Here is a 16,505-nt window from a genome sequence, read left to right on the forward strand (position 1 = left end):
ATACTGTTTGCAATTAAAGTAATTATGGTAATTGATTATCAGTCAATACAGCATGGCGCTGTTGAACTCCCTGGTGCTGCCAGCACGCCTTGTCACTGTTCACCTGGGATTTGCATAGCTAATGAGCTCATTTGCATGCCTAATTGACCCCCATAGGACAAGCTTTAAGTACTGTTTATAATTAAAGTAATTATGGTAATTGATTATCAGCCAATATAGCATTGCGCTGTTGAACTCCCTGGCGCTGCCAGCACGCCTTGTCGCTGTTCACCTGGGATTTGCATAGCTAATGAGCTCATTTGCATGCCCAATCAGTGCCGGCATCATCGGGATGAAGTATGGTTCATAATTATGATAATTATGGTAATTGGTTATCAGCCAATATAGCATTGCGCTGTTGAACTCCCTGGCGCTGCCAGCACGCCTTGTCGCTGTTCACCTGGGATTTGCATAACTAATGAGCTCATTTGCATGCCCAATCAGTGCCAGCATCATCGGGATTAAATACTGTTTGCAATTAAAGTAATTATGGTAATTGATTATCAGTCAATACAGCATGGCGCTGTTGAACTCCCTGGTGCTGCCAGCACGCCTTGTCACTGTTCACCTGGGATTTGCATAGCTAATGAGCTCATTTGCATGCCTAATTGACCCCCATAGGACAAGCTTTAAGTACTGTTTATAATTAAAGTAATTATGGTAATTGATTATCAGCCAATATAGCATGGCGCTGTTGAAATCCCTGCCGCTGCCAGCACGCCTTGTCGCTGTTCAACTGGGATTTGCATAGTTAATGAGCTCATTTGCATGCCCAATCAGTGCCGGCATCATCGGGATGAAGTACGGTTCATAATTATGATAATTATGGTAATTGATTATCAGTCAATATAGCATTGCGCTGTTGAACTCCCTGGTGCTGCCAGTCACTATTTACCTGAAATTTGCATAATGAATGAGCTCATTTGCATGCCCAAAGCACGCCCACATCACCAGCGTTGAGCACGGTTCATAACCAAATTAACTGAGGTAATTAAAGTAATTAACTGCTGGTTTGCGTAATTAGCGCATTGTTGGAATCCCCGACGCTGCCGGTGGATTTTGTCGCCATTTCAATCTAATTTGCATAATCAATCAGCTCATTTGCATGTCGCCCAGGCCTTTGGGCTTGTTAATGATCTCAAACAACCGAATCATTTGCATAATTATCACCCCATTACATGAACAGCCACGCTTGCCAATTGGCATAACCAGGGAATAATTTGCATATTTAGGCCACGCCCACCACCCTCGTTCTCATCCGCTTATTTCCATAATCAATGCATTAAATTTGCATAATAATGCCTATAATTTTAATAATCAATACCTATAATTTGCATAATTAATTTATGTTATGTGCATAATTAATGCCTCTAAATAGCACTAGTAATAAACATAATTTGCGTAATTAGTGCCTGTGATTTGCATAATTAATTCATGCAACGTGCATAATTAATGCCAATAAATGGCATGATTAATAAATTGCATAATTTGCACAATTAACGGCGTCATTTGCATAATTAACGGGGTCACTTGCGTAAGGAGCTGCTGGACACTCCCATCATTAATCACGCCTCATTAACCTCTCATTAACCCCTCATTTGCATATCCCAGACCACGCCCACCCCATCGCCACCACTCCCCGCCCCCTCATTTCCATATCCCCGCCCCTCATTTGCATAACCAACCACCACAGTTTACCCCCCCCCCCCCCGGTTAAGAGCCGCCCCCGGCGATGCTAATTAGCGCCTCATTTGCATAGCGAGGCCCCGCCCACCTCGGCGAAGACGAAGGGCGTGTCGTACTTGAGGAAGACGTCGCCGTTCTTGACCGCGGTCACCGAGCACGGCCCGCAGCAGAACAGGCCTGGAACGGCAGAACCACCAGTACGGACCAGTACAAACCAGTATAGACCAGTACAGACCAGTATGGACCGGTATGGACCAGTACAAACCAGTATAGACCAGTACGGACCAGTACAAACCAGTATAGACCAGTACAAACCAGTATAGACCAGTACAAACCAGTATGGACCAGTACAAACCAGTATGGATCAGTATAAACCAGTATAGACCAGTACAGACCAGTATGGATCAGTATAAACCAGTACAAACCAGTATAGACCAGTACAGACCAGTATGGACCGGTATGGACCAGTACAAACCAGTATAGACCAGTACGGACCAGTACAAACCAGTATAGACCAGTACAAACCAGTATAGACCAGTACAAACCAGTATGGACCAGTACAGACCAGTATGGACCAGTATAGACCAGTACAAACCAGTATAAACCAGTATGGACCAGTATAGACCAGTACAAACCAGTATAAACCAGTATGGACCGGTATAGACCAGTATGGACCAGTATGGACCAGTACAAACCAGTATAAACCAGTATAAACCAGTATAAACCAGTATGGATCAGTATAAACCGGTATGGACCAGTATAGACCAGTATAAACCAGTATGGACCAGTACAAACCAGTATAAACCAGTATGAACCAGTATGGACCAGTATAAACCAGTATAAACCAGTATGGACCAGTATGGACCAGTACGGACCAGTATGGACCAGTACAAACCAGTATAAACCAGTATGGACCAGTACAAACCAGTATAAACCAGTATAAACCAGTATAAACCAGTATAAACCAGTATGGATCAGTATAAACCGGTATGGACCAGTATAGACCAGTATAAACCAGTATGGACCAGTATGGACCAGTATAAACCAGTATGAACCAGTATGGACCAGTATAAACCAGTATGGACCAGTATGGACCAGTACGGACCAGTATGGACCAGTATAGACCAGTACAAACCAGTATTAACCAGTATGGACCAGTACGGACCAGTATAAACCAGTATAGACCACTATAAACCAGTATGGACCAGTATGGACCAGTATAAACCCATATGGACCAGTATAAACCAGTATAAACCAGTACGGACCGGTATGGACCAATATAAACCAGTATAAACCGGTATAAACCAGTATAAACCAGTATAAACCAGTATAAACCAGTATAAACCAGTACGGACCAGTACAGACCAGTATAAACCAGTATAAACCAGTATGGACCAGTACGGACCAGTATAAACCTGTATGGACCAGTATAAACCAGTATAAACCAGTATAAACCAGTAACCCCAAATCCCATTTTCCCCCCATATTTTCCCCATATTTCCCCCATTTTTAACCCGATTTTCACCGTTTTTTCACTGTTTTTTCCCCTCCCAGTCCCTCCCAGTACAAACCAGTACAAACCAGTATGAACCAGTATGAACCAGTATAAACCAGTATAAACCAGTACAAACCAGTAACCCCAAATCCCATTTTCCCCCCATATTTTCCCCATTTTCCACCATTTTTAACCCAATTTTAACCCAATTTTCACCATTTTTTCACCGTTTTTTCCCCTCCCAGTCCCTCCCAGTACAAACCAGTATAAACCAGTATGAACCAGTATAACCCAGTACCGCTGCTGGTCTCCTGCGGCGTCGCGTCCACCACCTGCCACCCGTCGTAGCCCTGGGGCAGGTCCGGCCTCTTCATCCAGCAATCGTTCCACACGTGGAAGTTCCTGAAACCAGTACAAACCAGTACAAACCAGTACAAACCAGTACAAACCAGTACAAACCAGTACGGATCAGTACGGACCAGTAAAGGCAGAAAAAACCCCGAAAAAATCCCATTTTTGGGCCATTTTTTGCCCATTTTTCACCATTTTGTAGCCCCAAATCCACTCCCAGTTCATCCCAATCCCAGTACAAACCAGTACAAACCAGTACAAACCAGTCCCGAACCAGTACAAACCAGTACAAACCAGTACAAACCAGTACAAACCAGTTTCCCATTTCCCCCCCATTTTTAACCCTTTCCTCCCCAAATTTCCCCCACATTTCCCCCATTTTTAACCCATTTTTAACCCAATTTTCGCCGTTTTTTCGCCGTTTTTTCACCGTTTCCCCCCTCCCAGTCCCTCCCAGTATAAACCAGTACAAACCAGTACAAACCAGTAACCCCAAACCCCAATTTCCCCCCATTTTTAACCCTTTCATCCCCGTATTTTCCCCATTTTTCACCCGATTTTCGCTGTTTTTTCCCCATTTTTTGCCGTTTTTTCACCGTTTTTTGCCGTTTTTTCCCCGTTATCCCCCTCCCAGTCCCTCCCAGTATAAACCAGTACAAACCAGTAACCCCAAACCCCAATTTCCCCCCATTTTTAACCCTTTCTTCCCCGTATTTTCCCCGTTTTTCACCCGATTTTCGCCGGTTTTTCACCATTTTTTCCCCGTTTTTCGCCGTTTTTTCCCCATTTTCCCCCTCCCAGTACAAACCAGTCCAAACCAGTAACTCCCAGTCCCTCCCAGTACAAACCAGTAACCCCAGTTCCCATTTCCCCCATTTTTAACCCTTTCTTCCCCATATTTTCCCCATTTTTCACCCGATTTTCGCCGTTTTTTGCCGTTTTTTCGCCGTTTTTCGCCGTTTTTTCCCCATTTTCCCCCTCCCAGTCCAAACCAGTATAAACCAGTCCAAACCAGTAACCCCAAACCCCAATTCCCCCCATTTTTAACCCTTTCATCCCCATATTTTCCCAATTTTTCACCCGATTTTCGCCGTTTTTTCGCCATTTTTTCGCCGTTTTTCCCCCGTTTTGCCCCGTTTTTTCCCCATTTTCCCCCTCCCAGTCCAAACCAGTATAAACCAGTCCAAGCCGGTACCAGACGGAGTCGGTGTTGAGGCGCTCCAGCGGCCGCATGGCCTCGTCCAGGTAGATGTCGGTGGTCAGCGAGGTGTCGGTGTCGTGCGCGGAGTTGTAGTTGGTCACCGTGCGGGTGGGCAGGCCCAGGCAGCGCAGAACTGCGGGCACAGACCGGTACAAACCAGTACAAACCAGTACAAACCAGTACAGACCAGTACGGACCAGTACGGACCAGTAAAAGCAGAAAAAACCCCGAAAAAATCCCATTTTTGGGCCATTTTCTGCCCATTTTTGCCCATTTTTCGCGATTTTAAGGCCCCCTAATTATCCCAGTTCATCCCAATCCCAGTACAAACCAGTACAAACCAGTACAGACCAGTACAGACCAGTACAAACCAGTACAAACCAGTACGGACCAGTATGGACCAGTACAAACCAGTACGGACCAGTATGGACCAGTATGGACCCGTGAAGGCAGGAAAAACCCCGAAAAAATCCCATTTTTGGGCCATTTTTTGCCCATTTTTCACCATTTTAAAGCCCCAAATCCGCTCCCAGTTCATCCCAATCCCAGTACAAACCAGTACAAACCAGTACAAACCAGTACAAACCAGTACAGACCAGTATAAACCAGTACAAACCAGTATGGACCGGTGAAGGCAGAGAAAACCCCGAAAAAATCCCATTTTTTGCCCATTTTTCACCGTTTTAGAGCCCAAAATCCACTCCCAGTTCATCCCAATCCCAGTACAGACCAGTACAAACCAGTACAGACCAGTAACTCCAAATCCCCATTTTTCCCCCATTTTTCCCCCATTTTCCCGCCCATATCTCCCCCATTTTTCGCCCGATTTTCGCCGTTTTTTCGCCGTTTTTCCCCGGTTTTTTTTCCCCTCCCAGTCCAAACCAGTCCAAAGCAGTCCAAACCAGCAACCCCAGTCCCAAACCAGTACAAACCAGTACAAACCAGTAACTCCAAATCCCCATTTTTCCCCCATTTTTCCCCATTTCCCCCCCCATATCTCCCCCATTTTTCCCCCATTTTTCCCCCATATCTCCCCCATTTTTCGCCCGATTTTCACCGTTTTTTCGCCGTTTTTCCCCGTTTTTTTTTTCCCCTCCCAGTCCAAACCAGTCCAAACCAGTAACCCCAGTCCCAAACCAGTACAAACCAGTACAAACCAGTAACCCCAATTCCCCATTTTTCCCCCATTTTTCCCCCATTTTCCCCCCCATATCTCCCCCATTTTTCGCCCGATTTTCACCGTTTTTTCGCCGTTTTTCCCCGTTTTTTTTTCCCCCTCCCAGTCCAAACCAATCCAAACCAGTCCAAACCAGCAACCCCAGTCCCAAACCAGTCCAAACCAGTTACTCCAAATCCCCATTTTTCCCCCATTTTCCCCCATTTTTCCCCCATATCTCCCCCATTTTTCGCCCGATTTTCGCCGTTTTTTCGCCGTTTTTCCCCGTTTTTTTTTCCCCCTCCCGGTCCAAACCGGTCCAAACCCGCACGCACCGGTGGTGACGACGCCGGCGAACACCCAGCACTGGCCGTAGCGCACGGGGGCCCCGGAGCCGTGGAAGCTGCGCAGGATCCCCACGGAGCCGGCCCAGGCCGAGGGGTTCGTGCCCTGCGAGTAATCCCCGGTCCAGTTCCCCACCAGCACCCCGCTGTCGTCCAGCGAGTTCACCTAAAATCCCAAAAAAATTCCGAATTTTGGGGGTGTTTTTTTCAAAAAAACTGGGAATTTTTACGAAAAACCGCGAAATTTTGAGCAAAATCCGTTGAAAAACGCGAAAATCCCGGCGCGAAAGGTTCGAGGTGTCCACCAAAATTGGTGCGGTTAATCCCGGGGAGAAGCTGGAGTCTTCAAAATCCTGAAATTCCCCCAAAGCTCCCCAAAAATTCCTCCCCAAAATCCTGAAAATTTCGACCCAAAAATTCTTCCTCAAAATCCCAAAATTTTGGCCCAAAAATCACAAAAATTCCTGCCCAAAAATCCTGAAAAATTCGACCCAAAATCCCAAAAATTTTGGACCAAAAATTCCCAAAAATTCCTCCTCAAAATCCCAAAATTTTGACCCAAAAATCCCACAAATTCCTCCCCAAAATCCCAAAAGTTCTTGCCCAAAATCCTGAAAACTTTGGCCCAAAAATCCCAAAAATTCCTCCCCAAAATCCCGAAAATTTTGGCCCAAAAATCCCGAAAATTTCAGCCCAAAAAATCCCAAAAAATTTCGATCCAAAATCCCAAAATTTTGGCCCAAAAACACCCAAAATTCCTCCCCAAAATCCCAAAAATTTTGGCCCAAAAATCCCAAAAATTTCAGCCCAAAAAATCCCTAAAAATTTCGATCCAAAAATCCCCCAAATTCCTGCCCAAAATCTCAAAAATTTGGCCCAAAAATCACAAAAATTCCTGCCCAAAAATCCCGAAAAATTCGACCCAAAATACCAAAAAATTTTGGCCCAAAAATCCCACAAATTCCTCCTCAAAATCCCGAAAATTTTGGCCCAAAAATCCCGAAAATTTCAGCCCAAAAAATCCCAAAAAATTTCGATCCAAAATCCCAAAAATTTTGGCCCCAAAAACCCCCAAAATTCCTGCCCAAAATCCCAAAAATTTTGGCCCAAAAATCCCGAAAATTTCAGCCCAAAAAATCCCTAAAAATTTCGATCCAAAAATCCCCAAAATTCCTGCCCAAAATCTCAAAAATTTGGCCCAAAAATCACAAAAATTCCTGCCCAAAAATCCTGAAAAATTCGACCCAAAATCCCAAAAATTTTGGACCAAAAATTCCCAAAAATTCCTCCTCAAAATCCCAAAATTTTGGCCCAAAAACCCCCAAAATTCCTCCCCAAAATCCCAAAAATTTTGGCCCAAAAATCCCAAAAATTTCAGCCCAAAAAATCCCTAAAAATTTCGATCCAAAATCCCAAAAATTTTGGCCCCAAAAATCCCCAAAATTCCTCTTCAAAATCCCAAAATTTTGGCCCAAAAATTACAAAATTTTCTGCCCAAAAATCCCAAAAATTTCGACCCAAAATCCCAAAACTTCCTCCTCACAATCCCAAAATTTTGGCCCAAAAATCCCAAAAATTCCTCCCCAAAATCCCAAAAATTTTGGCTCCAAAATCCTGAAAGCTTTGGCCCAAAAATCACAAAACTTCCTGCCCAAAAATGCCATAAATTCGACCCAAAATCCCAAAAATTTTGGTCCCAAAAATCACAAAAAATTCCTCCTCAAAATCCCAAAATTTTGGCCCAATATTCCCAAAAACTTCTCCCCAAAATCCCAAAAATTTTGGCCCAAAAATCCCGAAAATTTCAGCCCAAAAAATCCCTAAAAATTTCGATCCAAAATCCCAAAAATTTTGGCCACAAAATTCCCCAAAATTCCTGCCAAAAATCCCAAAAAATTTTGGCTCCAAAATCTCAAAAGTTCTTGCCCAAAATCCTGAAAACTTTGGCCCAAAAATCCCAAAAATTCCTCCTCAAAATCCCAAAAATTTTGGCCCAAAAAATCCCAAAAACTTTGGCCCAAAAATCCCGAAAATTTCAGCCCAAAAAATCCTTTAAAATTTTGATCCAAAATCCCAAAAATTTTGGCTCAAAAGTCCCAAGAAATTCCTCCCCAAAATCCCAAAAATTTTGGCTCAAAAATCTCCAAAAATTCCTGCCCAAAATCCTGAAAATTTCAGCCCAAAAAATCCCTAAAAATTTCGACCCCGAAGTCCCAAAAATTCCTCCTCAAAATTCTGAAAATTTTGCCCCCAAAATCCCAAAAATTTTAGCCCAAAAATCCCAAAAATTTCGGCCAAAAAATCCCAGAAATTTTGACCCAAAAATGCCGACAATTTTGGCCCAAAAATCCCCAAAATTCCTCCTCAAAATCCCAAAAATTTTTGGCCCAAAAATCCCAACATTTCGACCCAAAATTACGAAAATTTCATCTCAAAGTTGCCCAAAAAAATCCCACCAAAACCACCCCAAAATCGGCCTTAAAATCCTGAAAATGTTCCTGGGAAATCGTCAAAATCCCCAAAATCCCAAAAATCCGGAAAAATTCCTTGAAAAAATCCCCAAAAATCCGAAAAAAATCCTAAAAGAAATCCCAAAAATTTGGAAAAATTCCTTTAAAAAATCCCCAAAAATCTGAAAAAATTCCTAAAAAAATCCCCAAAATTTGGAAAAATTCCTTTGAAAAATTCCTTTAAAAATATCCAAAAATCTGGAAAAATTACTAAAAAAATTCCCAAAAATCTGGGAAAATCCTTTTTAAAAATCCCAAAAATCAGGAAAAATTCTTTAAAGAAAATCCCAAAAATCTGGAAAAATTCCTTTAAAAATTTTCCCAAAAATCTGGAAAAATTACTTTAAAAAATTCCAAATGTCGGATAAAATTCGTTTTTAAAAAATCCCGAAACTCTGTAAAAATTCCTTTAAAAAAATCCTTTTAAAAATCCCAAAAATCTGGAAAAATTCCTTTTAAAAATGCCAAAAATCTGAAAAAATTCCTTTAAAAAATCCCAAAAATCTGGAAAAATTCCTTAAAGAAAATCCTAAAAATCTGAAAAATATTCCTATTTAAAAAATCCAAAAAAATCTGGACAAATCCTTTAAAAAATCCCAAAAGTCTGGAAAAATTAAAAAAAAAAAAAATCCCAAAAATATGAAAAAAAATTTTAAAAAAGTCCCAAAAATCTGAAAAAAATACTTAAAAAAATCCGAAAAATCTGGAAAAATTCCTTAAAGAAAATCCCAAAAATCTGAAAGAATTCCTTTAAAAAAACCCTAAAATTCTGGAAAAATTCCTTTAAAAAATTTCCCAAAAATCTGGAAAAATTCCTTTAAAAAATCCCAAAACTCTGGAAAAATTCCTTTTAAAAATTTCCCAAAATTCCCAAATTCCGAATTTCCCCAATTTTTCCCCCAAAATTCCCAAATTCCCCCCAAAAAATCCCCAAAATTTCCCCCCCAAATCCCCATTTTTCACCCTAAAACCCCCCAATTTTTTGCCCAAACCCCCAAATTTTTTGCCCAAAATTCTTGAAATTCCCAAATTTCCTTGAACTTTCCCAAATTTTTTCCCAAAATTCCAAAATTTCCCCCAAGTTTCCCCCCCAAAAATCTCTGAAAATGCCCAAAATTTCCCCCAAATTTCCCCAAATTTTCTCCCAAAATTCCCAAATTTCCCCCAAATTTCCTCCCCAAAATTCCCTGAAAATTCCCAAAATTTCCCCCAAAATCCCCATTTTTCACCCGAAAACCCCCAAATTTTTTGCCCAAAATTCCCAAATTTCCCTGAATTTTCCCAAATTTTCCCCCAAAATTCCCAAATTCCCCCAAAAAATCCCTGAAAATTCCCAAAATTCCCCCCAAATTTCCCCAAATTTTTTCCCCAAATTTCCCCAAATTTTCTCCCAAAATTCCCAAATTTCCCCCAAATTTCCTCCCCAAAATTCCCTGAAAATTCCCAAAATTTCCCCCAAAATCCCCATTTTTCACCCGAAAACCCCCAAATTTTTTTTCCCAAAATTCCCAAATTTCCCTGAATTTTCCCAAATTTTCTCCCAAAATTCCCAAATTTCCCCCAAATTCCCCCCAAAAAATCCCAAAAAATTCTCAAAATTTTCCTCCAAAATCCCCATTTTTCACCCTAAACCCCCCAATTTTTTTGCCCAAACCCCCAAATTTTTTGCCCAAAATTCTTAAAATTCCCAAATTTCCCCAAATTTTCCCAAATTTCCTCCCAAAATTCCCAAATTCCCCCCAAAAAATCCCTGAAAATTCCCAAAATTCCCCCCAAATTTCCCCAAATTTTTTCCCCAAATTTCCCCAAATTTTCTCCCAAAATTCCCAAATTTCCCCCAAATTTCCTCCCCAAAATTCCCTGAAAATTCCCAAAATTTCCCCCAAAATCCCCATTTTTCACCCAAAAACCCCCAAATTTTTTTCCCAAAATTCCCAAATTTCCCTGAATTTTCCCAAATTTTCTCCCAAAATTCCCAAATTCCCCCCAAAAATCCCTGAAAATTCCCGAAATTCCCCCCAAATTTCCCCAATTTTTTTCCCCAAATTTCCCCAATTTTTCCCCCAAAATTCCCCTAAATTTTCTCCCAAAAATTCCCTGAAAATTCCCAAATTTCCCCCAAAATCCCCATTTTTCACCCTAAAACCCCCCAATTTTTTGCCCAAAATTCTTAAAATTCCCAAATTTCCCCGAATTTTCCCTAATTTTCCCCCAAAATTCCCAAATTCCCCCAAAAAATCCCTGAAAATTCCCAAAATTCCCCCCAAATTTCCCCAAATTTTTTCCCCAAATTTCCCCAAATATTCTCCCAAAATTCCCAAATTTCCCCCAAATTTCCTCCCCAAAATTCCCTGAAAATTCCCAAAATTTCCCCCAAAATCCCCATTTTTCACCCGAAAACCCCCAAATTTTTTTCCCAAAATTCCCAAATTTCCCTGAATTTTCCCAAATTTTCTCCCAAAATTCCCAAATTCCCCCCAAAAATCCCTGAAAATTCCCAAAATTTCCCCCAAATTTCCCCCCAAATTTTTCCCCCAAATTTCCCCAAATTTTCTCCCAAAATTCCCAAATTTCCCCCAAATTCCCCCCAAAAAATCCCAAAAATTCTCCAAATTTTCCTCCAAAATCCCCATTTTTCACCCTAAACCCCCCAATTTTTTTTCCCAAAATTCCCAAATTTCCCCGAATTTTCCCAAATTTTCTCCCAAAATTCCCAAATTCCCCCCAAAAATCCCTGAAAATTCCCAAAATTTCCCCCAAATTTTCTCCCAAAATTCCCAAATTTCCCCCAAATTCCCCCCAAAAAATCCCAAAAAATTCTCGAAATTTTCCCCCAAAATCCCCATTTATCGCCCTAAATCCCCCAATTTTTTTGCCCAAAATTCTTAAAATTCCCAAATTTCCCAGAATTGTCCCAAATTTCCTCCCAAAATTCCACCCAAATTTTTCCCAAATTTCCCCCCCAAAAATCCCTGAAAATTCCCAAAATTTTCCCCAAAATCCCCATTTTTCACCCAAAATTTTCCTGAAAACCCCCAATTTTTTTCCCCAAAATTCCCAAGATTCCCAAATTTCCCAGAATTTTCCCAAATTTTCTCCCAAAATTCCCAAATTTCCCCCAAATTCCCCCAAAAAATCCCCCAAAATTCTCAAAATTTTCCCCTCAAATCCCCATTTTTCACGCTAAAACCCCCAATTTTTTGCCCAAACTCCCAAATTTTTTTTGCCCAAAATTCCCAAATTTCCCTGAATTTCCCCAAAATTTCTCCCAAAATTCCCAAATTCCCCCCAAAAAATCCCTGAAAATTCCCAAAATTTCCCCCAAATTTCCCCCCAAATTTTTCCCCCAAATTTCCCCAAATTTTCCACCAAAATTCCAAAATTCCCCCAAATTTCCTCCCCAAAATTCCCTGAAAATTCCCAAAATTTCCCCCAAAATCCCCATTTTTCACCCGAAAACCCCCAAATTTTTTTTCCCAAAATTCCCAAATTTCCCTGAATTTTCCCAAATTTTCTCCCAAAATTCCCAAATTCCCCCCAAAAATCCCTGAAAATTCCCAAAATTTCCCCCAAATTTCCCCCCAAATTTTTCCCTAAATTTCCCCAAATTTTCCCCCAAAATTCCCAAATTTCCTTCAAATTCCCCCCAAAAAATCCCAAAAAATTCTCAAAATTTTCCTCCAAAATCCCCATTTTTCACCCTAAAACCCCTAATTTTTTTGCCCAAAATTCTTAAAATTCCCAAATTTCCCTGAATTTTCCCAAAATTTCTCCCAAATTTCCCAAAGTTCCCCCAAAAAATCCCTGAAAATCCCAGAAATTTCCCCCAAATTTCCCCCCCAAATCCCCATTTTTCACCCTAAAACCCCCAATTTTTTTGCCCAAACCCCCAAATTTTTTTGCCCACAATTCCCAAAATTCCCAAATCTCCTGGAATTTTCCCAAAATTTTCCCAAATTTTGGGTTTTTTTCCCCAATTTCTCACCATGGCCGACACCACGCGCGCCACCATGACGGGGTCGCCGCGGGCGCTGTGGGGCATCCCCCGGCGGTCCAGGATGTACAGGCAGGCCTCCAGCACGCCCGGCTCGAACTTTTGGGGTCAAAATTGAAAATTTTGGGGTTTTTGGGAATTTCTGGGGTTTTCCCCAAAAAAATCCCCAAAAAATTCGGCGAAATTTGGGCAAAATTTGGGGAAAAAATGGCGGAAAATGGTGGGGAAACGGCGCCTCCTGGTGGCGATTTTTAGGATTTTCTGCCAATTTTGGAGCCCAAATTTGGGGTGGAAAATCCCAAATTTTGTGAATCCCAAAATTTCCACAAAATTAAGAAAAAATTCGACCAAAAATGGCCAAAATTTGGGGGAAATTTGGGGGAAAAAACGGAGGGGAAACGGCGCCTCCTGGTGGCGGTTTTTGGGATTTTCTGCCAATTTTGGAGCCCAAATTTGGGGTGGAAAATCCCAAATTTTGTGAATCCCAAAATTCCCAAAAAATTAAGAAAAAATTCGACCAAAAATGGCAAAAATTGGACCAAAAATGGCCAAAATTTGACAAAAATTGGACCAAAATCGGCCAAAATTTGGGTGAAATTTTGGGGCATCCCCCGGCGGTCCAGGATGTACAGGCAGGCCTCCAGCACGCCCGGCTCGAACTTTTGGGGTCAAAATTGAAAATTTTGGGGTGAAAAATGAAAATTTTGGGGTTTTCGGGAATTTCTGGGGTTTTTCCCAAAAAAATCCCCAAAAAATTTGGGCAAAATTTGGGGAAAAAATGGCAAAAAAATGGCAAAAAACGGAGGGGAAACGGCGCCTCCTGGTGGCGATTTTTGGGAATTTCTGCCAATTTTGGAGCCCAAATTTGGGGTGGAAAATCCCAAATTTTGCGAATCCCAAAATTCCCATAAAATTAAGAAAAAATTGGACCAAAAATGGCAAAAAATGGACCAAAAATGGCAAAAACTTGGGCGAAATTTGGGAAAAAAATGGACGGGAAAACAGCGCCCTCTGGTGGCGATTTTTGGGATTTTCTGCCAATTTTGGAGCCCAAATTTGGGGTGGAAAATCCCAAATTTTGTGAATCCCAAAATTCCCAAAAAATTAAGAAAAAATTCGACCAAAAATGACAAAAATTGGACCAAAAATGTCAAAAATTTGGGTGAAATTTGGGGAAAAAAACGGGAAAAAAATGGCGCCCCCTGGTGGCGATTTTTGGGATTTTCTGCCAATTTTGGAGCCCAAATTTTGGGTGGAAAATCCCGAATTTTGTGAATCCCAAAATTCCCAAAAATTCAAAGAAAATTCCACCAAAAATTGACAAAATTTGGGGAAAAAATGGCGGAAAACGGCGCCAGCTGGTGGCGGTTTTTGGGATTTTCTGCCAAATTTTGGGTGGGAAAATCCAAATTTTGGGGCATCCGAAATTTTAAAAAAATCCAAATTTGGGGGAATTTTGGGGGAATTTTGGGGGAATTTGGGGCAGAATTTTGGGGCATTTTGGCGCCGTTTTGGGGGGATTTTGGGGCGATTCTTGGGGAATTTTTAGGGGAATTTGGGGAAATTTTGGGGGTGATTTTGGGGGAATTTTGGGGCGATTTTTGGATAATTTTGGGGAGATTTTTGGATAATTTTGGGGGAATTTTGGGTGATTTTGGGGCAATTTTTTGGCCAATTTTAGGGGAATTTTGGGTGATTTTGGGGCAATTTTTTGGCCGATTTTGGGGTAATTTGGGGTGATTTTGGGGCTGTTTTTGGTTGGTTTTGGGGTGATTTTGGGAGCTTTTTTGGGTGATTTTGTGGCGATTTTGTGGCCAATTTTGGGGTGATTTGGGGCTATTTTGGGGCAATTTTGGGGCAATTTTTGGCCAATTTTGAGGCGATTTTAGGGGCGATTTGGGGGCCAATTTGGGACAATTTTGGGGCCATTTTTGGGCTATTTTTGGGGAATTTTGGGGCGATTTTGGGGCTACTTTTGGGATATTTTGTGGCGATTTTGGGGCGATTTTGGGACGATTTTTGGTTGGTTTTGTGGCAGTTTTGGGGGCGATTTTGGGGGCAATTTGGAGCCAATTTAGAGGCGATTTTTGGGTGATTTTGGGGCGATTTTGGGGACAATTTTTGGCCAATTTTTGGCCAATTTGGGGGCAATTTTTGGTTGATTTTGAGGCCAATTTGCGGCAATTTTGGGGCAATTTTTGGGCTATTTTTGGGTAATTTGGGGGTGATTTTGGGGCAATTTAGGGGGCAACTTTGGGGTCATTTGAGGCGATTTTGGGGCTATTTTGGGGCTATTTTTGGGATATTTTGTGGCGATTTTGGGGCGATTTTTGGTTGGTTTTATGGCAGTTTTGGAGGCGATTTTGGGGCCAATTTGGAGCCAATTTTGAGGCGATTTTTGGGTGATTTTGGGACGATTTTGGGGCTATTTTTGGGCTGATTTTTGGCCAATTTTGGGGTGATTTTGGGGCGATTTTGGGGTGATTTTGGGGCTGGTTTTGGTTGGTTTTGGGGTGATTTTGGGAGCTTTTTTGGGTGATTTTGTGGTGATTTTGTGGCAAATTTTGGGGTGATTTGGGGCTATTTTGGGGCTATTTTGGGGCAATTTTTGGCCAATTTTGAGGCGATTTTAGGGGCGATTTGGGGGCCAATTTGGGACAATTTTGGGGCCATTTTTGGGCTATTTTGGGGGAATTTTGGGGCGATTTTGGGGCTACTTTTGGGATATTTTGTGGCGATTTTGGGGCGATTTTTGGTTGGTTTTGTGGCAGTTTTGGGGGCGATTTTGGGGGCAATTTGGAGCCAATTTTGGGGCGATTTTTGGGTGATTTTGGGGCGATTTTCGGCCACTTTTGGGGCTCTTTTGCAGCTTTTTTTTGGGTGATTTTTGGGGGCAATTTTTGGGCGATTTTGGGGCCATTTTGGAGTTATTTTTGTGTGATTTTGGGGCGATTTTGGGGCGATTTTGTGGTGATTTTGAGGCGATTTTAGGGCCGATTTTTTTGCAATTTTTGGCCAATTTTTAGCCAATTTTGGGGGCGAATTTTTGGCAATTTTTGGGCAGTTTGGGGATGATTTCGGGGCAATTTTGGGGCGATTTTTGAGCCAATTTTGGGGCTATTTTTGGGTGATTTTGGGGCAATTTTGAGGTGATTTTGGGGCAATTTTGGGGCTATTTTTGGGATATTTTGTGGCGATTTTGGGGCAATTTTGGGGTCATTTTGTGGCTATTTTGGGGTGGATTTTGGTGCTATTTTGGGGTGATTTTGTGGCAATTTGGGGCAATTTGGGGGTGATTTTTTGGCAATTTTGGGGCCAATTTTTTTTGCCATTTTTCGGTGATTTTGTGGGAAATTTTAGGGGCGACTTTTGCCAATTTTTGGGTGATTTTGGGGGCGATTTTTTGGCAATTTTGGAGCAATTGGGGGCCCATTTTTTGGCAATTTTTGGGCAATTTTGGGGGTGATTTTTTGGCAATTTTGGCGCAGTTTGGGGCTGATTTTGGGGCAATTTTGGGGCGACTTTAGGGGCGATTTTGGGGCAATTTTTGGGGTGATTTTGGGGGGATTTTCAGTGATTTTGGGGCAATTTTGTGGGGATTTTGGGGCTATTTTGGGGTTGAATTTGGCGCCATTTTGGGGCTATTTTTGGTTGATTTGGGGGCAATTTTGGGGGTGATTTTGGGGCAATTTTGAGGCCATTTTGGGCTATTTGGGGCCGATTTTTGGG

General features: G+C 41.7%; 1 protein-coding gene across 1 annotated transcript in view; it reads right to left on the bottom strand.

Annotated features, from left to right (window-relative positions):
• TGM1 (transglutaminase 1) overlaps positions 1–16,505 on the bottom strand; it is a 42,057-nt gene that overhangs the window by 10,977 nt on the left and 14,575 nt on the right. The window contains exons 6-10 of the mRNA XM_059491423.1: positions 12,768–12,875; positions 6,264–6,438; positions 4,767–4,905; positions 3,519–3,622; positions 1,814–1,902 (exon numbers count right to left, since the gene is read on the bottom strand). Coding sequence (XP_059347406.1) covers positions 1,814–1,902; positions 3,519–3,622; positions 4,767–4,905; positions 6,264–6,438; positions 12,768–12,875 — 615 coding nt within the window. The remainder of the gene's footprint in view (positions 1–1,813; positions 1,903–3,518; positions 3,623–4,766; positions 4,906–6,263; positions 6,439–12,767; positions 12,876–16,505) is intronic.

This window comes from Ammospiza nelsoni, chromosome 34, assembly GCF_027579445.1.
Source record: "Ammospiza nelsoni isolate bAmmNel1 chromosome 34, bAmmNel1.pri, whole genome shotgun sequence".
NCBI classification, from domain to species: domain Eukaryota; kingdom Metazoa; phylum Chordata; class Aves; order Passeriformes; family Passerellidae; genus Ammospiza; species Ammospiza nelsoni.